The sequence below is a fragment of the Odontesthes bonariensis genome, chromosome 20 (assembly GCF_027942865.1).
Source record: "Odontesthes bonariensis isolate fOdoBon6 chromosome 20, fOdoBon6.hap1, whole genome shotgun sequence".
NCBI classification, from domain to species: domain Eukaryota; kingdom Metazoa; phylum Chordata; class Actinopteri; order Atheriniformes; family Atherinopsidae; genus Odontesthes; species Odontesthes bonariensis.
The window spans coordinates 33,925,231-33,950,399 of NC_134525.1; the positions used below are offsets into that span (position 1 = coordinate 33,925,231).

At 47.1% G+C, this 25,169-nt stretch overlaps 1 protein-coding gene across 1 annotated transcript in view; it reads left to right on the forward strand.

Moving 5' to 3' along the window:
- Positions 1 to 21,490: 21,490 nt before the first annotated feature.
- Positions 21,491 to 25,169, forward strand: part of zeb1b (zinc finger E-box binding homeobox 1b) — a 48,272-nt gene continuing 44,593 nt past the window's right edge. Inside the window, exon 1 of the mRNA XM_075453058.1 lies at positions 21,491 to 21,581. Coding sequence (XP_075309173.1) covers positions 21,524 to 21,581 — 58 coding nt within the window. The 5' untranslated portion in view covers positions 21,491 to 21,523. The remainder of the gene's footprint in view (positions 21,582 to 25,169) is intronic.

A 25,169-nucleotide genomic window follows, 5' to 3' on the forward strand; every position in this document is an offset into this window, starting at 1 on the left:
ATAAGCGACTTAATTTTTCATGGCGAGTCATGAATTTGAGGCGTGGCCACGGCCACGCCCTTTGAGTTTTGAAAAAGTTTCTCCATGATTCTTCCCCCCATGTCTTAAGAGTAACCTGGCCAAGTTTGAAGTCTGTAGCATCAAATCTGTAGGACAAGTTCGATCAGATGCGAGGTGTGGGGAAAAAAAGACGTTTCCGACCACCAGCAGGTGGCGCTGTAGGTTGATGTCACTATGTTATATGTGCACGTTCAGGCTGGGTCCAGCAATCACTCTCTGAAGTTTGGGACAGATTGGATAATGTATGTGGAAGTTATAAGCGACTTAATTTTTCATGGCGAGTCATAAATTTGAGGCGTCGCTACGGCCACGCCCTTTGAGTTTTGACAAAGTCTCTCCATGATTCTTTCCCCCCATGTCTTAAGAGTAACCTGGCCAAGTTTGGAGCTGTTACCATTAAATCTGTAGGAGGAGTTTGATCAAATGCAAGGAGTGGAAAAAAAAAGATGTTTCCAAGCACCAGCAGGTGGCGCTATAGGTGGATGTCACTATTTTGTACGTGCGCGTTCAGGCTGGGTCCAGCATTCACCGTATGAAGTTTGGGACAGATTGGATGATGTATGTGGGAGTTATAAGTGACTTAATTTTTTGTGGCGAGTGATGGCGAGTCATCAAACTTTGAGGCGTCGCCACGCCCACGCCCTTTAAGTTATGAAAAAGTTTACCCATGAATTTTCCCCCCCATGTCTTAAGAGTAACCTGGCCAAGTTTGAAGTCTGTAGCATGAAATCTGTAGGACAAGTTCGATCTTATGCAAGGCGTGGAATCGGTCAAAAATGGCACGTAAACGCAGTTTCCATCCAAAATGGCCGCCTTCCTGTAGACCTGGCACATTGGCGGCCTGAGACTTTTTTGTGCGTCTGGGCATGATGAATGAGTGTACCGAATTTCATTGTCCCACGCGAAACTAATCCTATTAAGTGGATCATTTTTATGCATCGTAGGGGGCGCTACAGAGCCAATGAGCGACTCACAAAGATATCATGTTTAGATTCTTTCATGTCGTCGACTAGCACGTGGCGCTCGCAAAATTTCCTGAGTTTTCGCATACCTTTTGCAAAGAATAAGAAGAAAGAATAATAACTAGAAAGCTGCAAGCAGCTGTGAGCGGGACCGAGGTGTGCGTACGTTGGGATGTGCGTACGTTGGGCATGCGCTGGACGCTGGAGCCGCAGCTCTGCCCACACGCACGATACCCGCTGTGTACTTACGAGCACAGCATAACCCCAATGCGGAGGGGTTTTTGAAAATTTCTAGGGGGCGCCACTGAGCCATTTTTCTCCGCCCCCACACGATACCCTTTACATACGTACGAGGTCGTCAGGGTGGACGTGTGTACCAAGTTTCATGACTTTGCGATGATGATAAGGCTTTCAAATCACAAACGCCATCACACGATTTTCACCGCCTGAACACGCCCACACCGTTCAGCTAAAGAGTAATCTGGCCAAGTTTGGAGCTGTTACCATAAAATCTGTAGGAGGAGTTCGATCAAATGCGAGTTGTTGAAAAAAAAGACGTTTCCGATCACCAGTAGGTGGCGCTGTAGGTGTATATCACTATCTTATATGTGCGCGTTCAGGTTGGGTCCAGCATTCACCGTATGACGTTTGGGACAGATTGGACAATGTGTGTGGGAGTTGTAGGCGACTTAATTTTTTATGGCGAGTCATAAATTTGAGGCGTCGCCACGGCCACGCCCTTTGAGGTTTGAAAAAGTTGGCCAATGATTTTTTCCCCCCATGTCTTAAGAGTAACCTGGCCAAGTTTGAAGCTTGTAGCATGAAATCTGTAGGAGGAGTTTGATCAAAAGCGAGGTGTGGAAAAAAAAAGACATTTCCAACCACCAGCAGGTGGCGCTATAGGTGGATGTCACTATTTTACATGTGCGCGTTCAGGCTGGGTCCAGCAATCACCGGTTGAACTTTGGGAAAGATTGGATTATGTATGTGGAAGTTAAAAGCGACTTAATTTTTCGTGGCGAGTGATGGCGAGTCATCAAAATTTGAGGCGTCGCCACGGCCACGCCCTTTAAGTTTTGAAAAAGTTGGCCAATGAATTTTTCCCTCCATGTCTTAAGAGTAACCTGGCCAAGTTTGAAGTCTGTAGCATTAAATCTGTAGGACAAGTTCGATCTTAAGCAAGGCGTGGAATCGGTCAAAAATGGCACGAAAACGCACTTTCCATCCAAAATGGCCGCCTTCCTGTGTACGTGGCACATTGGCGGCAAGAGACTTTTTTGTGCGTCTGGGCATGATGGATGAGTGTACCGAATTTCGTCGTCCCACGCGAAACTAAACCTATTAAGGGGACCATTTTTAAGCATCGTAGGGGGCGCTACAGAGCCAATGAGCGACTCCCAAAGATATAATGTTTAGATTCTTTCATGTCGTCGACTAGCACGTGGCGCTCGCAAAATTTCCTGAGTTTTCGCATACCTTTTGCAAAGAATAAGAAAGAAAGAATAACTAGAAAGCTGCAAGCAGCTGTGAGCGGGACCGAGTGTGCGTACGTTGGGATGTGCGCACGTTGGGGAATGCGCTGGACGCCGTAGTCGCGCAGCTCTGCCCACACGCACGATTCCCATTGCGTACGTACGAGCACACAATAACCCCAATGCATAGGGGTTTTTGAAAATTTCTAGGGGGCGCCACTGACCCATTTTGCTCCGCCCACACACGATACCCTTTACATACGTACGAGGTCGTCAGGGTGGACGTGTGTACCAAGTTTCATGACTTTGAGATGATGATAAGGCTTTGAAATCACAAACGCCATCACAAGATTTTCACCGCCTAGCCACGCCCACACCGTCCAGAGTTTGGAAAAGTTTCTCCATGAATTTTTGCCCCCATGTCTTAAGAGTAATCTGGCCAAGTTTCAAGCTTGTAGCATTAAATATGTAGGACGAGTTCGATCAAATGCGAGATGTGGAAAAAAAGAGATGTTACCAACCCCCAGCAGGTGGCGCTATAGGTGGATGTCGTTATGATAATATGTACGCATTCAGGCTGGGTCCAGCATTCACCGTATGAAGTTTGGGACAGATTGGATAATGTATGTGGGAGTTATAAGCGACTTCATTTTTTGTGGCGAGTGATGGCGAGTCATCGAACTTTGAGGAGTTGCCACGCCCACGCCCTTTAAGTTTTGAAAAAGTTTCTCCATGAATTTCCCCCCCCATGTCTTAAGAGTAACCTGGCCAAGTTTGAAGTTTGTAGCATTACATCTGTAGGACAAGTTCGATCTTAAGCAAGGCGTGGAATCGGTCAAAAATGGCACGAAAACGCACTTTCCATCCAAAATGGCCGCCTTCTTGTGTACGTGGGACCATGGCGGCAAGAGACTTTTTTGTGCGTCTGGGCATGGTGAATGAGTGTACCGAATTTCATTGTCCTACGCGAAACTAACCCCATTGCGGGCACCATTTTTAAGCATCGTAGGGGGCGCTACAGAGCCAATGAGCAACTCCCAAAGATATAATGTTTAGATTCTTTCATGTCGTCGACTAGCACGTGGCGCTCGCAAAATTTCCTGAGTTTTCGCATACCTTTTGCAAAGAATAAGAAGAATAATAATAACTAGAAAGCTGCAAGCAGCTGTGAGCGGGACCGAGTGTGCGTACGTTGGGATGTGCGCACGTTGGTTATGCTCTGGACGCCGTAGTCGCGCAGCTCTGCCCACACGCACGATTCCCATTGCGTACGTACGAGCACACAATAACCCCATTGCAGAGGGGTTTTTTAAAATTTCTAGGGGGCGCCACTGAGCCATTTTGCTCCGCCCACACACAATACCCTTTACATACGTACGAGGTCGTCAGGGTGGACGTGTGTACCAACTTTCATGACTTTGCGATGATGATAAGGCTTTCATATTACAAACGCCATCACACGATTTTCACCTCTGGCCACGCCCACACCGTTCAGAGTTTGTAAAAGTTTCTCCAGGAAGTTTTGCCCTCATGTCTTAAGAGTAACCTGGCCAAGTTTGAAGATTTTAGCATGAAATATGTAGTAGGAGTTTGATCAAATAAGAGGTGTGGAAAACAATGAAGTTTCCGACCACCATTAGGTGGCGCTGTAGGTGGATATCACTTTTTTATATGTGCACGTTCAGGCTGGGTCCAGCATTCACCGTATGAAGTTTGGGACAGATTGGATAATGTATGTGGGAGTTATAAGCGACTTAATTTTTTATGGCGCGTCATAAATTTGAGGCGTCGCCACGGCCACGCCCTTTAAGTTTTGAAAAAGTTGGCCAATGATTTTTTCGGCCCATGTCCTAAGAGTAGCCTGGCCAAGTTTGAAGCGTTTAGCATGAAATATGTAGGAGGAGTTTGATCAAATGCGAGGTGTGGAAAACAATGAAGTTTCCGACCACCATTAGGTGGCGCTGTAGGTGGATATCACTTTTTTATATGTGCACGTTAATGCTGGGTCCATCATTCACCGTATGAAGTTTGGGACAGATTGGATAATGTATGTGGGAATTATAAGCGACTTAATTTTTTATGGCGCGTCATAAATTTGAGGCGTCGCCACGGCCACGCCCTTTAAGTTTTGAAAAAGTTGGCCAATGATTTTTTCGGCGCATGTCCTAAGAGTAGCCTGGCCAAGTTTGAAGCGTTTAGCATTAAATATGTAGGAGGAGTTCGATCAAATGCGAGGTGTGGAAAAAAAAAGACATTTCCAACCACCAGCAGGTGGCGCTATAGGTGGATGTCACTATTTTATAGGTGCGCGTTCAGGCTGGGTCCAGCAATCACAGTTTGAACTTTGGGAAAGATTGGATTATGTATGTGGAAGTTATAAGCGACTTAATTTTTCGTGGCGAGTGATGGCGAGTCATCAAACTTTGAGGCGTCGCCACGGCCACGCCCTTTAAGTTTTGAAAAAGTTGGCCAATGAATTTTTCCCTCCATGTCTTAAGAGTAACCTGGCCAAGTTTGAAGTCTGTAGCATTAAATCTGTAGGACAAGTTCGATCTTAAGCAAGGCGTGGAATCGGTCAAAAATGGCACGAAAACGCACTTTCCATCCAAAATGGCCGACTTCCTGTGGACGTGGGACCATGGCGGCATGAGACTTTTTTGTGCGTCTTGGCATGATGAATGAGTGTACCGAATTTCGTCGTCCCACGCAAAACTAATCCTATTGCGGGGACAATTTTTAACCATCGTAGGGGGCGCTACAGAGCCAATGAGCGACTACCAAAAATATAAAGTTTAGATTCTTTCATGTCGTCGACCGGCACGTGGCGCTCGCAAAATTTCCTGAGTTTTCGCATACCTTTTGCAAAGAATAAGAAAGAAAGAAAGAAAGAAAGAAAGAATAATAATAATAAACCTTACAGATACAATAGGGTCCTTGCAGTTTCACTGCTCGGTCCCTAATAACTACAAAGCTGCAAGCAGCTGTGAGCGGGACCGAGGTGTGCGTACATTGGGATGTGCGTACGTTGGGCATGCGCTGGACGCTGGAGCCGCAGCTCTTCCCACACGCACGATACCCGCTGTGTACTTACGAGCACAGCATAACCCCAATGCGGAGGGGTTTTTGAAAATTTCTAGGGGGCGCCACTGAGCCATTTTTCTCCGCCCACACACGATACCCTTTACATACGTACGAGGTCGTCAGGGTGGACGTGTGTACCAAGTTTCATTACCTTGAGATGATGATAAGGCTTTCAAATCACAAACGTCATCACACGATTTTCACCGCATGGCCACGCCCACACCGTTCAGAGTTTGGAAAAGTTTCTCCATGAATTGTTGCCTCCATGTCTTAAGAGTAACTTGGCTAAGTTTGAAGTTTGTAGCATTAAATCTGTGGGAGGAGTTTGATAAAATGTGAGGTATGGAAAAAAAAGACGTTTCTGACCACCAGCAGGTGGCGCTGTTGGTGGATGTCACTATTTTATCTATGCGCGTTCAGGCTGGGTCCAGATATCACCGTATGAAGTTTGGGACAGATTGGATAATGTATGTGGAAGTTATAAGCGACTTAATTTTTCATGGCGAGTCATAACTTTGAGGCGTCGCCACGGCCACGCCCTTTGAGGTTTGAAAAAGTTTCTCCATGACTCTTTCCCCCCATGTCTTAAGAGTAACCTGGCCAAGTTTGAAGCTTGTAGCATTAAATCTGTAGGACGAGTTCGATCAAATGCGAGATGTGGAAAAAAAGAGATGTTTCCGACCACCAGCAGGTGGCACTATAGGTGGATGTCGTTATGATAATATGTACGCGTTCAGGCTGGGTCCAGCATTCACCGTATGAAGTTTGGGACAGATTGGATAATGTATGTGGGAGTTATAAGCGACTTCATTTGTTGTGGCGAGTGATGGCGAGTCATCGAACTTTGAGGAGTTGCCACGCCCACGCCCTTTAAGTTTTGAAAAAGTTTCTCCATGAATTTCCCCCCCCATGTCTTAAGAGTAACCTGGCCAAGTTTGAAGTCTGTAGCATGAAATCTGTAGGACAAGTTCGATCTTATGCAAGGCGTGGAATCGGCCAAAAATGGCACGAAAATGCACTTTCCATCCAAAATGGCCGCCTTCCTGTGTACGTGGCACCGTGATGGCATGAGACTTTTTGGTGCGTCTGGGCATGATGAATGAGTGTACCGAATTTCGTCGTCCCACGCGAAACTAATCCTATTAAGGGGACCATTTTTATGCACCGTAGGGGGCGCTACAGAGCCAATGAGCGACTCCTAAAAATATAAAGTTTAGATTCTTTCATGTCGTCGACTGGCAGGTGGCGCTCGCAAAATTTCGTGAGTTTTCGCATACCTTTTGCAAAGAATCGGAAATAATAATAATAATAAACCTTACAGATACAATAGGGTCCTTGCAGTTTCACTGCTCGGTCCCTAATAATAAACCTTACAGATACAATAGGGTCCTTGCAGTTTCACTGCTCGGTCCCTAACTAGAAAGCTGCAAGCAGCTGTGAGCGGGACCGAGTGTGCGTACGTTGGGATGTGCGTACGTTGGGGCATGCGCTGGACGCTGGGGCTGTAGCTCTGCCCACACGCACGATATCCTCTGCGTACGTACGAGCACATAATAACCCCAATGCGGAGGGGTTTTTGAAAATTTCTAGGGGGCGCCACTGAGCCATTTAGCACCGCCCACACACAATACTCTTTACATACGTACGAGGTCGACAAGGCGGACGTGTGTACCAAGTTTCATGACTTTGCGATGATGATAAGGCTTTCAAATCACAAACGCCATCACACGATTTTCACCGCCTGAACACGGCCACACCGTTCAGAGTTTGGAAAAGTTTCTCAAGATTTTTCTTCCCCCCTAGCTAAAGAGTAATCTGGCCAAGTTTGGAGCTGTTACCATAAAATCTGTAGGAGGAGTTCGATCAAATGCGAGTTGTTGAAAAAAAAAAGACGTTTTGAGATCACCAGTAGGTGGCGCTGTAGGTGTATATCACTATCTTATATGTGCGCATTCAGGCTGGGTCTAGCAATCACCGTATGAAGTTTGGGACAGATTGGATAATGTATGTGGGAGTTATAGGCGACTTAATTTTTTATGGCGAGTCATAAATTTGAGGCGTCGCCACGGCCACGCCCTTTGAGGTTTGAAAAAGTTGGCCAATGATTTTTTCCCCCCATGTCTTAAGAGTAACCTGGCCAAGTTTGAAGCTTGTTGCAGGAAATCTGTAGGAGGAGTTTGATCAAATGCTAGGTGTGGAAAAAAAAAGACATTTCCAACCACCAGCAGGTGGCGCTATAGGTGGATGTCACTATTTTACATGTGCGCGTTCAGGCTGGGTCCAGCAATCACCGGTTGAACTTTGGGAAAGATTGGATTATGTATGTGGAAGTTATAAGCGACTTAATTTTTCGTGGCGAGTGATGGCGAGTCATCAAACTTTGAGGCGTCGCCACGGCCACGCCCTTTAAGTTTTGAAAAAGTTGGCCAATGAATTTTTCCCTCCATGTCTTAAGAGTAACCTGGCCAAGTTTGAAGTCTGTAGCATTAAATCTGTAGGACAAGTTCGATCTTATGCAAGGCATGGAATCGGTCAAAAATGGCACGAAAACGCACTTTCCATCCAAAATGGCCGCCTTCCTGTGGACGTGGGACCATGGTGGCATGAGACTTTTTCGTGCGTCTGGGCATGATGAATGAGTGTACCGAATTTCGTTGTCCTACGCAAAACTAATCCTATTAAGGGGACCATTTTTAAGCATCATAGGGGGCGCTACAGAGTCAATGAGCGACTCCCAAAAATATAAAGTTTAGATTCTTTCATGTCGTCGACTGGCAGGTGGCGCTCGCAAAATTTCCTGAGTTTTCGCATACCTTTTGCAAAGAATAAGAAAGAACTAGAAAGCTGCAAGCAGCTGTGAGCGGGACCGAGTGTGCATACGTTGGGATGTGCGCACGTTGGGCATGCGCTGGACGCCGCAGTCGCGCAGCTCTGCCCACACGCACGATTCCCATTGCGTACGTACGAGCACACAATAACCCCAATGCATAGGGGTTTTTGAAAATTTCTAGGGGGCGCCACTGAGCCATTTTGCTCCGCCCACACACAATACCCTTTACATACGTACGAGGTCGTCAGGGTGGACGTGTGTACCAACTTTCATGACTTTGCGATGATGATAAGGCTTTCATATTACAAACGGCATCACACGATTTTCACCTCTGGCCACGCCCACACCGTTCAGAGTTTGGAAAAGTTTCTCCATGAAGTTTTGCCCCCATGTCTTAAGAGTAACCTGGCCACGTTTGAAGATTTTAGCATGAAATATGTAGGAGGAGTTTGATCAAATAAGAGGTGTGGAAAAAAATGAAGTTTCCAACCACCATTATGTGGCGCTGTAGGTGGATATCACTTTTTTATATGTGCATGTTCAGGCTGGGTCCAGCATTCACCATATGAAGTTTGGGACAGATTGGATAATGTATGTGGGAGTTATAAGCGACTTAATTTTTTATGGCGCGTCATAAATTTGAGGCGTCGCCACGGCCACGCCCTTTAAGTTTTGAAAAAGTTGGCCAATGATTTTTTTGGCCCATGTCCTAAGAGTAGCCTGGCCAAGTTTGAAGCGTTTAGCATGAAATCTGTAGGAGGAGTTTGATAAAATGCGAGGTGTGGAAAAAAAAAGAAATTTCCAACCACCAGCAGGTGGCGCTATAGGTGGATGTCACTATTTTATATGTGCACGTTCAGGCTGGGTCCAGCAATCACCGGTTGAACTTTGGGAAAGATTGGATTATGTATGTGGAAGTTATAAGCAACTTAATTTTTCGTGGCGAGTGATGGCGAGTCATCAAACTTTGAGGCGTCGCCACGGCCACGCCCTTTAAGTTTTGAAAAAGTTGGCCAATGAATTTTTCCCTCCATGTCTTAAGAGTAACCTGGCCAAGTTTGAAGTCTGTAGCATTAAATCTGTAGGACAAGTTCGATCTTATACAAGGTGTGGAATCGGTCAAAAATGGCACGAAAACGCACTTTCCATCCAAAATGGCCGACTTCCTGTGTACGTGGCACATTGGCGGCCTGAGACTTTTTTGTGCGTCTTGGCATGATGAATGAGTGTACCGAGTTTCGTCGTCCCACGCTAAACTAATCCTATTGCGGGGACAATTTTTAAGCATCGTAGGGGGCGCTACAGAGTCAATGAGCGACTCCCAAAAATATAAAGTTTAGATTCTTTCATGTCGTCGACCGGCACATGGCGCTCGCAAAATTTCCTGAGTTTTCGCATACCTTTTGCAAAGAATAAGAAAGAAAGAAAGAAAGAAAGAAAGAAAGAAAGAAAGAAAGAAAGAAAGAAAGAATGAATAATAATAATAAACCTTACAGATACAATAGGGTCCTTGCAGTTTCACTGCTCGGTCCCTAATAATAATAAACCTTACAGATACAATAGGGTCCTTGCAGTTTCACTGCTCGGTCCCTAATAATAATAATAAACCTTACAGATACAATAGGGTCCTTGCAGTTTCACTGCTCGGTCCCTAACTAGAAAGCTGCAAGCAGCTGTGAGCGGGACCGAGTGTGCGTACGTTGGGATGTGCGTACGTTGGGGCATGCGCTGGACGCTGGGGCTGTAGCTCTGCCCACACGCACGATACCCTCTGCGTACGTACGAGCACATAAAAACCCCAATGCGGAGGGGTTTTATGAAAATTTCTAGGGGGCGCCACTGAGCCATTTAGCACCGCCCACACACAATACTCTTTACATACGTACGAGGTCGACAAGGCGGACGTGTGTACCAAGTTTTATGACTTTGCGATGATGATAAGGCTATCAAATCACAAACGCCATAACACGATTTTCACCGCCTGAACACGCCCACACCGTTCAGAGTTTGGAAAAGTTTCTCAAGATTTTTCTTCCCCCCATGTCTTAAGAGTAACCTGGCCAAGTTTGAAGATTTTAGCATGAAATATGTAGGAGGAGTTTGATCAAATGCGAGGTGTGAAAAAAAAAGACGTTTCCGACCACCATTAGGTGGCGCTGTAGGTGGATGTCACTATGATAATATGTGCGCGTTCAGGCTGGGTCCAGCAATCAACGTATGAAGTTTGGGACAGATTGGATAATGTATGTGGAAGTTATAAGCGACTTAATTCTTCATGGCGAGTCATAACTTTGAGGCGTCGCCACGGCCACGCCCTTTGAGGTTTGAAAAAGTTTCTCCATGATTCTTTCCCCCCATGTCTTAAGAGTAACCTGGCCAAGTTTGAAGGTTTCTGCATTAAATATGTAGGAGGAGTTTGATCAAATGCGAGGTGTGAAAAAAAAAGATGTTTCCAACCACCAGCAGGTGGCGCTATAGGTGGATGTCACTATGATAATATGTGCGCGTTCAGGCTGGGTCCAGCATTCACCGTTTGGCGTTTGGGACAGATTGAACAATGTATGTGGGAGTTATAAGCAACTTAATTTGTTGTGGCGAGTGATGGCGAGTCATCAAACTTTGAGGCGTCGCCACGCCCACGCCCTTTGAGGTTTGAAAAAGTTTCTCCATGAATTTTTGCCCCCATGTTTTAAGAGTAACCTGGCCAAGTTTGAAGCTTGTAGCATTAAATCTGTAGGAGGAGTTCAATCAAATGCGAGGTGTGGAAAAAAAAGACATTGCAGTTTCACTGCTCGGTCCCTAATAATAATAAACCTTACAGATACAATAGGGTCCTTGCAGTTTCACTGCTCGGTCCCTAATAATAAACCTTACAGATACAATAGGGTCCTTGCAGTTTCACTGCTCGGTCCCTAATAATAATAAACCTTACAGATACAATAGGGTCCTTGCAGTTTCACTGCTCGGTCCCTAATATAAACCTTACTGATACAATAGGGTCCTTGCAGTTTCACTGCTCGGTCCCTAACTAGAAAGCTGCAAGCAGCTGTGAGCGGGACCGAGGTGTGCGTACGTTGGATGTGCGCACGTTGGGGCATGCGCTGGACGCCGTAGTCGCGCAGCTCTGCCCACATGCACGATACCCTCTGCGTACGTATGAGCACATAATAACCCCAATGCGGAGGGGTTTTTGAAAATTTCTAGGGGGCGCCACTGAGCCATTTTGCTCCACCCACACACGATACCCTTTACATATGTACGAGGTCGTCAGGGTGGACGTGTGTGCCAAGTTTCATGACTTTGTGATGATGATAAGGCTTTCAAATCACAAACGCCATCACACGATTTTCACCGCCTGGCCACGTCCAGACCGTTCAGAGTTTTTAAAAGTTTTTCAATTCATTTATCCTACCGTGTCTTAAAGCTAGGGTAGGTAATCCTAGAGAGCTAGCAAGAGAGCTAGCAAGATTCGAAAGTGTCCCCTCCTCTAAGCTCCACCCCCCCCTCCCCATTCCGTCAGTGCTTCATCCAAAGCCGGTAGAACCGCATGCGCACATGGAGCAGGGAGCCGGCAGAGGGGGGCGTAGGCAGAAAGCAGAGGCATCTGATTGGTTTTTTGTAGGCGAGATCAGCGTCTCGCTGATCTCGGATTGGTCAGCTTTTTCTCAGTCCTGCAGCTGCCACAGAGGTCTGATTATTTTCGTCCCTTTTTCTAAATACATCTTGTATAGATTTCTCTCAGGATAGATGGACCATTTGACCCAGTATTACAAAATGTGTTTCTGAACAGGATTACCAACCATGTCTTTAAGAGTAACCTGGCCAAGTTTGAAGATTTTACCATTAAATCTGTAGGAGGAGTTCGATATAATGCGAGGTGTGGGGGAAAAAAAGATGTTTCCGACCACCAGCAGGTGGCGCTATAGGTGGATGTAACTATGTTATATGTGCGCATTCAGGCTGGGTCCAGCATTCACGGTATGAAGTTTGGGACAGATTGGATAATGTATGTGGGAGTTATAAGCGACTTAATTTTTAGTGGCGAGTCATAAATTTGAGGCGTCGCCACGGCCACGCCCTTTGAGGTTTGAAAAAGTTGGTCGATGATTTTTTCCCCCCAGGTCTTAAGAGTAACCTGGCCAAGTTTCAAGTCTCTAGCATTAAATCTGTAGGACGAGTTCGATCAAATGCGAGGTGTGGAAAAAAACTGAAGTTTCCGACCACCATTAGGTGGCGCTGTAGGTGGATGTCGCTATGATAATATGTACACATTCAGGCTGGTTCCAGCATTCACCGTATGAAGTTTGGGACAGATTAAATAATGTATGTGGGAGTTATAAGCGACTTCATTTTTTGTGGCGTGTGATGGCGAGTCATCAAACTTTGAGGCGTTGCCACGGCCACGCCCTTTGAGGTTTGAAAAAGTTTCTCCATGAATTTTTCCCCCCATGTCTTAAGAGTAACCTGGCCAAGTTTGAAGTCTGTAGCATGAAATCTGTAGGACAAGTTCGATCTTATGCAAGACGTGGAATCGGCCAAAAATGGCAGGTAAACGCACTTTCCATCCAAAATGGCCGCCTTCCTGTGGACGTGGCACTGTGATGGCATGAGACTTTTTGGTGCGTCTGGGTATGATGAATGAGTGTACCGAATTTCGTCGTCCCACGCAAAACTAACCCCAATGTGTGGACCATTTTTAAGTACCCTAGGGGGCGCCACTGAGCCACTTTGCTCCGCCCACACACGATACCCTTTACATACGTACGAGGTTGTCAGGATGGACGTGTGTGCCAAGTTTCATGACGCTGTGATGATGATAAGGCTTTCAAATCACAAACACCATCACACGATTTTCACCGCCTGGCCACGCCCACATTGTTTAGAGTTTGGAAAAGTTTCTCCATGAATTTTTGCCCCCATGTCTTAAGAGTAACCTGGCTAAGTTTGAAGCTTGTAGCATTAAATCTGTAGGAGGAGTTTTATAAAATGTGAGGTGTGGCAAAAAAAGACGTTTCCGACCACCAGCAGGTGGCGCTATAGGAGGATGTCACTATGATAATATGTACGCGTTCAGGCCGGGTCCAGCATTCACCATTTGAAGTTTGGGACAGATTGGATAATGAGTGTGGAAGTTATAAGACTTCCTGTGTACGTGGGACCATGGCGGCAAGAGACTTTTTTTTGCGTCTGGGCATGATGAATGAGTGTACCGAATTTCATTGTCCTACGCGAAACTAACCCCATTGCGGGCACCATTTTTAAGCATTGTAGGGGGCGCTACAGAGTCAATGAGCGACTCCCAAAAATATAAAGTTTAGATTCTTTCATGTTGTCGACTGGCAGGTGGTGCTCGCAAAATTTCCTGAGTTTTCACATACCTTTTGCAAAGAATAATAATAAGAAGAAGAAGACGGAATAATAATAAACCTTACAGATACAATAGGGTCCTTGCAGTTTCACTGCTCGGTCCCTAATAAACCTTACAGATACAATAGGGTCCTTGCAGTTTCACTGCTCGGTCCCTAATAAATGACTTAGGCGGTTATTTTAGGAAGGTGACGATATTGGATTTTATCAATCTGTGTTTGATGAAGAATGAAGAATCATCCTCACACACCAGAGTAAGTCATGGAGTTCCCCAGGGTTCTGTGCTTGGACCGATTCTTTTCACTTTAAACATGCTTCCATTAGATAACATTATTAGACAGCATGGCATAAATTTCCATTGCTATGCTGATGATACCCAGCTGTACTTATCTATAAAACCAGATGAACCCAATAGGTTGGTCAGACTACAAGCATGTCTTAAAGACATAAAGACCTGGATGACTCAGAACTGTCTGCTGCTAAATTCATACAAACTGAAGTCTTTATCTTTGGACCTGAGCGCTTCAGGGAGAAATTGTCTAGCTATATAGTTACTCTAGATGGTATTTCCTTGGCTTCTAGTTCTACAGTGAGGAACCTTGGAGTTATTTTTGACCAGAACTTATCATTTGACTCGCATATAAAACAGGTTTCTAGGACTGCCTTCTTTCATCTTCGTAATATTGTTAAAATCAGGAACATCTTGTCTCAGAGTGATGCAGAAAAACTGCTCCATGCATTTGTTACTTCAGGATTGGACTACTGTAATTCTTTATTATTGGGCTGTCCCACATATTCTCTGAAAAGCCTCCAGCTGATCCAAAATGCTGCAGCCAGAGTTCTGATGAGAACTAACAGGAGAGATCATATTTCTCCAGTTTTAGCTTCTCTTCATTGGCTCCCTGTTAAATTCAGAATAGAATTTAAGATTCTTCTCCTCACATATAAAGCTCTTAATGACCGAGCTCCATCATATCTTAAAGATCTCATTGTAAGATATTTTCCTAACAGAGCACTTCGTTCCCAAACTGCAGGTTTACTTGAGGTTCCCAGAGTTTCTAAAAGTAGAATGGGAGGCAGAGCCTTCAGTTATCAGGCCCCTCTCTGTGGAACCAGCTGCCAGTTTGGGAGGCAGAGCCTTCAGTTATCAGGCCCCTCTCTTGTGGAATAAGCTGCCAGTAAATGTCCGGGAAGCAGACACCCTTTCCACTTTTAAGACCAGGCTTAAAACTTTCCTTTTTTATAAAGCTTATAGTTAGGGATGGCTCAGGTAATCCTGAAACATCCCATAGTTAAGCTGCTATAGGCCCAGCCTGCTGGGGGGCCTCATCTGTCACACCTTTCCTCACTTTACTCTCTTTATGTATGTGTGAAAATATTGTGGTCATTAACTCGTGTTTCCCTGTTCCAACAGATATCCTTTGAATGGTGTTACAGTGCCCCCCCCCCTTTCTGTCTTCTCAAACCCCAGCTGGTGGAGGCAGATGGCCACCCTTCCTGGTTCTGGTTCTGATGGCCACCCTTCCTGGTTCTGGTTCTGCCAGAGGTTTCTTCCTGTTCAAAGGGAGTCGTTTCTCTCCACAGTCGCCTCAGGCACGCTCAGGACGGGAGATTGGACCGAAAAAGAAAAAAAAGAAAAAAAGTTTTCAGTGCAATCTGTTGGTTTCCTTAGCTAGGAAATTGTTTTTGAATTGGCTCTATATGAATGAATTGGATTATTTTATGAATAATTATGATTACAATGAATTGAATTCCAATTGGCTTGAATTGGACTTTATTATCTAAGTGCCTTGAGATGACATTTGTTGTATTTGGCGCTATATAAATAAAATGAATTGAATTGAGCTGTATTCCAGCTCAGATTCCTGCACACTATAAACTATGTTTTTGTGAATGCACTTTGCATTGATTTTAAAGTTACAAACCCAAGAAAGCTGACAAACTGTTACAGTGTCTGGGTGTATGCATTTTTGTGCCGATTCAACCCTAAATAAAAAAACCTTTTTGGTTAATTCAGTCAATTAAATCCATTCTAACATTTTCAAGTGTGTTCGTTTCATGGACTCAGTCAGTGGATGTTTTAAGTTTACAATAGTTTTAAGTTGATAATAGCAGGTATCCCTGGCCTGGTGTTACGGTGTTTGTTGTCCCCTCTTTTCTGTCTTCTCAAACCCCAGCTGGTGGAGATGGATGGCCACCCTTCCTGGTTCTGGTTCTGATGGCCACCCTTCCTGGTTCTGGTTCTGCCAGAGGTTTCTTCCTGTTCAAAGGGAGTCGTTTCTCTCCACAGTCGCCTCAGGTACGCTCAGGACGGGAGATTGGACTGAAGACAAGTTTCGGCGCAAATCTGTTGGTTTCCTTAGCTAGGAAATAGTTTTTGAATTGGCTCTATATGAATGAATTGGATTATATTGAAATTAATTATGATTACAATGAATTGAACTCCAATTGGCTTGAATTGGACTTTATTATTTAAGTTCCTTGAGATGACATTTGTTGTAATTTGGCGCTATATAAATAAAAATGAATTGAATTGAATTGAATTTACTCTACCTGGCGCAGTAAGAGACAACATGAACACTATGCAGTTCAACAAAATCTGCAGCCATAAAATTCTAATCTGCCCAAGAGTCCACAAATGGTATTATTGCCACCTCCTTAAAGTTACATGGCAAAACAGCAGTTACATGAGTGCGAAAGGGGATGGAAAAACTAGGAGCCTGGCTTCGGCCCACCTGTGTACCTCCATCCTCAGATTAGCCTAGTCTATTGGGAGACTTGAGCAATCACTCGAATGTGACCGGGCTGGCCATAATAAATACCCATACCCCTAACCCTAACCCTCCATGGGCTGAGGGGAGGGCTGGACAATAGGAGGATGGCCTTCCTCTGGAGTGGAGACTGCCTCCTGCTGGACAGAGGCTGCACCTGGAAACGGAGTGAAGGCTCCGTCCACGTTCCCAGAGTCTCTCCTGCATGTGGTTGTCCAACCACGGTGCATGGACAATTATCTTAGCGAGGGACTCGGACTCATCCTGAGCCACTAGTTCATCCTTTAGGCCTTCATTCAGGGAGCATAGGGATATTCCCATTCTTCCCGGCCGCTCTCGGTCGCCAGGGCGGTGAGTTCAACGGCGTGGCTGGGGACTGACCTGGAGTCTTCGCAGGGTGAGAGCAGTCGGTTGCCCGCCTCCTTACCGCACACCGGATGGTTGAAGACCCCTCTCATCTCCGCCACGAACCGCTGATAGGAAGAGCAGAGCCCTTCCCCGTCCCCGGCGTAGCGCTCCAGCGGCGGGAGATGGGGCTCACGGAGAGGAGGCGGAGCCGGCGGATCCGAGAGGGGAGGTAGAGGAGGAGGAAAACATTGTCTCTGGGAGAGCGAAGCGACGCTGGAGCCCTGTGCTTGAATTGACACTGAGTTTGAATTGTCCCCCCCATCACTATACAGTGAGTCAGCCATCTTTAGCACTCACCTGAAACTTGTGATTAACTAGTTCAGTACATCCTGTCATGCAGTACACAAAAAGGTAGTTTACAGAAAATAACCCTAGCCCTACATGGGTTGCATGCATGGTGCTCTGAAGCCAGGAGCTAAACAAGCTAACTGCTACTAGCTGGCGCCAAATTCAACATGCTGCTTTTCTGACCCATGTAGAATACAAGGTGAACAAACATTTATTTTCAGATGTTTCCATCATGAAGTGACTCATCCCTTTTTCTGCCTGATTTGCAAAACTTGATGAATTATTAGGCAAATATATTCAGGAACCATATTTGAAATATTTAAAATACATATTTGATGTTCAGTCTCAACAGTAAACATGTCAGGGGTAAGTTAGGTTGTAATGCAGTTCACTTTTTCAATATTTGCATGTGAGCTGCAACAACACGGACACTGAAACAGGGCTCTAAAACAGTTATTGGCATATTCATTTGTATTTGTGGGTGATGATCCATGTAGTGTGCTGTAACTGTAACTCAGTAACTGTAACTCAGTAACTGTAACTCAGACTGTGACAGCTTTTGGGGAATTCTTCAGCTGATATCTATTTTAGGAGCTTTCTCTGGGGCTGAGTCGACCTCAGGAGATTGACTGGAGGCTTGCATTAAAATGCTTTTGTTTGCTGTGAGTCAGGTTGAGAAGGGGAATGAAAAAAAAGACTTTCCCTCCAAACATGCACATCCCTCCTGCTCTCTGTGTGCTGCACGGTGCTTCACTTCAAGGTTGAAATTGATCGCTTCTCACCAGCGGAGTATCCGTTGCACTGGTGGCTGCACCTGAGCTCTTTTAAACTGTGCCTGTGTGTATCTCTGAGCTGGATAACAGCCGTGGCTGCTGTGGGGATGTGTGGGGGGTTGGTGGTCTGTGAAAAGGGGAGGAGGACCTCACATTTAGCTGCTGTCTCCTGGGAGAGATTAAGCAGTTCAGTGTTTGCTGCGTCTCTCCATCACTCCTACATGTTCCTCTCTTTCTGGAGCAGGGCAGGGTGTACCTTTTCAGCTGTCCTCCTCTGCACTTTCTGTTCCTCTCCTTTACTCTTGTTTCCTCTGCTTGCTTGTTTTCCCTTCATCCATCCTGCACGCTTGTGACAGTCTGAACTATTTCCCCCTGACTGTTTCTATTTTGCACCCTCTTTTCATTTTCAGCCCTCTGTCTTCTGGACATCCAGCTGATTCTCTTCACTAACAGCCCAGATGGCACAGAGTTATGGCCACCCACCCTCCTCCTCCTGCATCCTAACTGCACAGGAGCCCCTCTGTCCCCACTCTGGCATAGATGGGCTGCTTTGGCTTGGCTGTCCCACTGAGCCGTTTCCCCGGTCCCGTGTGGAGCCCTGTGGAGCTCAACCACCACTCACATTAATCTCCTAAACGATCGTGGACCTAAGAGGATCAATACTCATTTTCAGGGAGCAGCATGATCCCTTAATGTAGTGGAGGATGGCTGCTTATCCCATACCCCCCCTCTTGTCCTCTGTTTTAACTCCCCATTGTAAGAGCAAAAGTCAGCCTTTCATTTAATTTCATGGCCCACTTCAGTTAAAACAATATCTGGCTCTTATTACTGATGTCGTCAGAAACTCTGCAGCATCCTCATGATGGAAACTGCTCGTGTCCTCATTAACTCAGGCATTCCGTTTTACTGTGAGGTGGCTGTTTCTAGCAGGCAGATCAACCCTAATTTATTCCAATAAAAGAAGGGTCACAGGGCACCTGTGTCCAACATTGCTGCTTTCATGTTGTTCCCGGTTGCTGGAGCGTTAGTTAGCTGGAATACAGAACACCAGATAAAGCACCCTGTTTTACTGCAGAAGCTCTAAGACACATCTAAGATGTCTTCAGGCTATTTCATATGTACAGCGGTAAAAAATGTTATCCTTTGTTTTCCACAGATGCTGAGAAATGACTTCATACTAACGCTTGTGTCATGATCCAAGGAAAATGGGAAAGCTCGGACTTTCCACTGGATAACAGGCATCCTATTTTTCCAGGCTGTGTGCAGGGAACACCGCTACAACCGCACGGCATGGTTAGCCGACCACCCATCATTGATCTTTGCTGATGCAGACTGTTTCTGTGGCCTTTTTTCATCAGAGAGAGCGCTGGGCACCCTCCCCTGACCATTTCTCCCAGGCTGCACTGGTGGGAGGGGCCACCTGGAACAAGTTTGGATGTGTTGTTTATGCTAAAGCTATTATTCTGTGTCTGGGCAGGCTGCCCTGAGAGCTAGACTGCTCTGCTGCTTCTGAATGATTCACCCCAGAGATCTGCCATCCTCTGTATACAAGCTGTCCCATGAAGCTGAATGATCAGCTGACTGTCCGCATCTTCACAGTAAGATTTATATCCAGCTTTTATGTTTCTGACAGAAAATATTGTGCGTCTCTTTATGATGAAATCTAGACTGTGTAATACAAATAGATTTTAAAAAGCGGTAGCTTCTCTTAATTTCTTAAATCCCTCCCAAAGATTCCCAGATGTCACGCTCCCAGCCCACAGTTTCCCTTTACAATGCAGGAAAACCGGCTGACAGAGCGGAGCTATTACTGAGACTAACACCGAAAGCATTCCCACTGTAGGAACCTTTGGCAGTTCCTAGAACCTTTTCAGGAACGGGGCCGTTTTTTCCCGCATTCGCACATACAGGAACTCGGGACCACTTCCCTCAGCTCCTGGAACCATTTCAGCTCCTTCTCCTCAGCTGGGTCTGTTCTGGGTTCTATAGGAACACATCTGACAGAGGTGTTTGGTGGTCGGTAGCTCCGCCCCTTGGGGGTTGGTAGCTCCGCCCCTTGGTGGTCGGTAGCCCCGCCCCTTGTCATGTTGTCAGGCTGAAATGTTTCCTGATACGACACGGACACAACCTTGGCGTGTTTAATAAGTTAAACCTCCACGTGGTCTCCTTTGTCTGCGGCGCTCTGCTCTCCTTCCTTCATGAAACCAAGAAGTACGGCCTGCGCTCCATCCTTCGTCTCCTGACTCTCTCTGTGAGCTCTTCCAGCCTCCATGTTAGACGCCCCATGTGATCGTCCATGATTAATATCACCATCATGCAGACCATGAACACGGTGGCCTCCCCGCTCTCCATGTTAGCTTCTTGGTGGTGTTTTTTCTTCTCTCCTTACTTTTACCGGGTTTTGTTTTGTTCTGTTTTGTTGTTGAATGTGGCGCTAAAGTAACACGTCGCTGTCGCAGACGGCTGCGTCGCATCAGTCCCGACTCATGTGGGAATGCAGACTGAAACAGTTCCCCTGGGGAAGGGCAGTTATCAGAACGGAATTCTTAGAACTGCTCTGTCCGAATGCGGCTTATGTCACCCACCAGACGGCAGGTAGCACAAACTTTGGAGAGGAGCCACCCTGTCCTGTCACTGCAGGGCACGGAACCTCAAGTATCATGTCATAGAAACTCCTTCTTCCTCATCACCACAAGCATCCGAAGGAATTTACCTCCAACATGTGATCTTGGATTTTTCTTTCCTATTTACAGAGCCTTGTGTGAAAAGCAGTGTGTGTGTGTGTGTGTGTGAAGCTTCAGCTCTGATTGGACGCAGTGTGAACCTGCTGATCGTGCTTGCATGTCTTCCTCTCTTCATCACTGCTGCTGTGAGCTGGGCTCAGGAGAACAGCAGGGTCTTTCTTCAGGTGGAGGATTGAATCAGTGATGACAGTCTCATGACCTCTTCCTCTCTAACACACACACACACACACACACACACTCTGTCTGCAGTGCTACTGACCCGCTGTGCTTCACACACACATTCAAATACAACAGGTTGCCAGTTCAGATTTATGGAGAAAATGGACATATTGGGAGTTATTACTCATCATGATAAGCTGCTGTCCTAAGCTGAGTAATTAGTCCCAGGTGTAGTTAGTGCCTTTAAAAGGATTCTGTCACACTAAAACTTCAGCAAACTGTATAAAATGGTCCACTTCCAGAAAGGTCATTGGCACTTTGTTACTAACAGCTGAAGCCAACACAAGCACTGAGTAACACCACCTCCAGCTTTAAATGGCCGCTCTGCAAACACCACCGTGGGGCAGGGGCAGGTACACCAAGCACACTTCCAGCACCCACCCGTGCTGCGCGAGGCGGGGGGCTGGGGAGGTGGGGAAGGTGATGTCGTAAAGCTTCAGTGTCGTAAACCAGGTGCGGAGAGGGGGAGGTGAGGGGAGGAGGAGGAGGGGGAGAGGGGTGAGAGAGGAGGTGACTCTCCGGCAGCATTTAGACACAGCGAAAGGATCATGGCGGATGGCCCCAGGTGTAAGCGCAGAAAGCAGGCGAACCCGAGGAGGACCAACGGTGAGTAAAACTACTTCCGACGCCGAGTTTTTCTGTTGGGGAAGCGGTCTGGAGCCTCTTGTATTGGCGGGGGGGTTTGTAGAAAAGTTGAACAGCATTGTAAGTGTGTTTTTAGCAACAGAAAGTGCTGGGAAGTAGCGGAGAGCGCTGTATTCCAGCCCCGCGCGGCGGACCGTTATACCTGGGTCGCGTCTCTCCCTCCGCCTAGCGGTCCGCCGCGCCGCTGTACGCCGCTCAGCCCGAGCCGGGGAGCCGCTCATCCGCCTCACATTCATCTCAACACCCGCCGAACTCTTAAAAAGTGTCTGATTTAGTTGGGTTGTGCTAAGTTTCGGAGCTCAGCACCAAAGTGTGAGCTGTTTCTGTGGGGAGCCGGAGCGGTTCTGCTCTCATCTCTGTGAGAAGCGGCGGGGACTGAGCTGCCTTTCACCGGAACAATACTGTCTCTTTGGTGGACTCTTAGTGCCTGATTGAAACGCTGATGTTGTCCGCTGCTAGTCAGTTTCACACGCATACACGCGCGCGCGCGCAGACAGCAGCACGGTGTGTTTTAGGAGGAAACGGGAGCGCGTCCTGTTTCCATCCTCCCGGTCCCAGTGCCGGTGCCGGTGCCGGTCCCAGTACCGGCTCACAACGGCTCTGTGGTGACTAACTAACGGTCACACTGAGCGCAGTGCACGCTCGGCTGCACGGGGAACCCGAGGTAGCGAGGAATATCTCACGCGCTGTTTGTGTGAGCCGGGCAGCGTTCTCCATATAAGGACAGCGGATCCTCTTCAGTCGCGCGCTGGGGGTCCCGATTGTTGTTGGACGGAACCGAGGGTCCTGTGGCCCCCCGTGGGTGGCAGTGGAAGCCTCGCGCGGTGGCCAGATTAAACTGTCCCCGTACTTCTCTCCTGTTCCTGTGACACGCGCCGGATTTAATGTTCACGCGCTCACATTGAGGACTTCAGGCTCGTTTCCGGTGTTCAGGCGGCATTAGTTGTGATTAGGTACAGAAAGCAGTGGTTCTGCTGCGGGTCCACGCGGAGGGTCTGAGGGCAGAGTGCAGCCGACGGGAAGGAGCTCACGCGCCTCTGTTTCACTGTGACGGGGCGCGCGGCTGTCTCTGTGGACAGTGCACCTCATGATGATTTGAAGAGTGGCACGTGGTACTTTTCCTGTTGGCCAGTCCCTGCTTTTAAAGCCTCAGATTCTGTCTCTGGGTTAGTTTTTACAGGATGTCCATCTCTCTTTTCCCTCCTCTTTTCCTGCTCTTCCTCCTCTCTTTGCTCTTCCTCCTCTCTTTCCTGCTCTTCCTCCTCTCTTTTCCTGCTCTTCCTCCTCTCTTTGCTCTTCCTCCTCTCTTTCCTGCTTTTCCTCCTCTCTTTCCCTGCTCTTCCTCCTCTCTTTGCTCTTCCTCCTCTCTTTGCTCTTCCTCCTCTCTTTGCTCTTCCTCCTCTCTTTTCCTGCTCTTCCTCCTCTCTTTCCTGCTCTTCCTCCTCTCTTTCCCTGCTCTTCCTCCTCTCTTTGCTCTTCCTCCTCTCTTTCCTGCTCTTCCTCCTCTCTTTGCTCTTCCTCCTCTCTTTCCCTGCTCTTCCTCCTCTCTTTGCTCTTCCTCCTCTCTTTGCTCTTCCTCCTCTCTTTGCTCTTCCTCCTCTCTTTGCTCTTCCTCCTCTCTTTTCCTGCTCTTCCTCCTCTCTTTCCTGCTCTTCCTCCTCTCTTTCCCTGCTCTTCCTCCTCTCTTTGCTCTTCCTCCTCTCTTTCCTGCTCTTCCTCCTCTCTTTGCTCTTCCTCCTCTCTTTCCCTGCTCTTCCTCCTCTCTTTGCTCTTCCTCCTCTCTTTGCTCTTCCTCCTCTCTTTCCTGCTCTTCCTCCTCTCTTTCCTGCTCTTCCTCCTCTCTTTGCTCTTCCTCCTCTCTTTCCCTGCTCTTCCTCCTCTCTTTGCTCTTCCTCCTCTCTTTCCTGCTTTTCCTCCTCTCTTTCCCTGCTCTTCCTCCTCTCTTTGCTCTTCCTCCTCTCTTTGCTCTTCCTCCTCTCTTTTCCTGCTCTTCCTCCTCTCTTTCCTGCTCTTCCTCCTCTCTTTCCCTGCTCTTCCTCCTCTCTTTGCTCTTCCTCCTCTCTTTCCTGCTCTTCCTCCTCTCTTTGCTCTTCCTCCTCTCTTTCCCTGCTCTTCCTCCTCTCTTTGCTCTTCCTCCTCTCTTTGCTCTTCCTCCTCTCTTTGCTCTTCCTCCTCTCTTTGCTCTTCCTCCTCTCTTTGCTCTTCCTCCTCTCTTTTCCTGCTCTTCCTCCTCTCTTTCCTGCTCTTCCTCCTCTCTTTCCCTGCTCTTCCTCCTCTCTTTGCTCTTCCTCCTCTCTTTCCTGCTCTTCCTCCTCTCTTTGCTCTTCCTCCTCTCTTTGCTCTTCCTCCTCTCTTTGCTCTTCCTCCTCTCTTTCCTGCTCTTCCTCCTCTCTTTCCTGCTCTTCCTCCTCTCTTTGCTCTTCCTCCTCTCTTTCCCTGCTCTTCCTCCTCTCTTTGCTCTTCCTCCTCTCTTTCCCTGCTCTTCCTCCTCTCTTTGCTCTTCCTCCTCTCTTTGCTCTTCCTCCTCTCTTTGCTCTTCCTCCTCTCTTTGCTCTTCCTCCTCTCTTTCCTGCTCTTCCTCCTCTCTTTGCTCTTCCTCCTCTCTTTGCTCTTCCTCCTCTCTTTCCTGCTCTTCCTCCTCTCTTTGCTCTTCCTCCTCTCTTTCCTGCTCTTCCTCCTCTCTTTTCCTGCTCTTCCTCCTCTCTTTGCTCTTCCTCCTCTCTTTGCTCTTCCTCCTCTCTTTGCTCTTCCTCATCTCTTTCCTGCTCTTCCTCATCTCTTTCCTGCTCTTCCTCCTCTCTTTGCTCTTCCTCCTCTCTTTTCCTGCTCTTCCTCCTCTCTTTGCTCTTCCTCCTCTCTTTGCTCTTCCTCCTCTCTTTGCTCTTCCTCCTCTCTTTATTGAGCGTGATGGTAATCTTGGTGCAGCTCTGCTGATCTGCAGCCGTACAGATGTGTGGCCTGTTGCTTTGGGGTGTTGCTCCCCTTGTGGCAGGGCAGGTGAGGTGGCATGCAGGTCAGCTTCCCAGCATTTAGACGGGTGAAATGAAAGGCTGGAACATGTTCCATGTTTGTGTGCAGCTGTGATGAAAGTGTGTGCTCAGCACCCAGAGGCCTGCAGGAGGAGCTGAGCTGAAGGTGAGCTGTAAACAGAGAGGTGCTAACAGCCAGCAGGGCGACAGGTGTTGGGAATGGACAGGATACTGCAGCTTTCTTTGTCGCTTCTCCCCACTCAGCTCCTCTCAGGAATAGCTGCGATGGTAATTTAACACAGCAATTTGGGAATGGAGGAATGCGTCTGGTGTTAACATTCTTTGCAAAAATAAACAGGGCTGTGGTGCTGGGACAGCTTGGGACCCGTGCTGCTGAGGTGCTTTCCACGTTTTCACCACTTTGTTGGAGTGCAGGAAGCTGATTTTTTTTTTTTTTGTTTTTGTTGACAGCACCTCACATTCATGTGTCTCTTCCTTTAATCTGTCTTCCTCTCTTTCTGAGGCCTAGACATGCTCTTCCATCTTGATGTTGGCCCTTTGTAGAACCTGGCGTAACGCT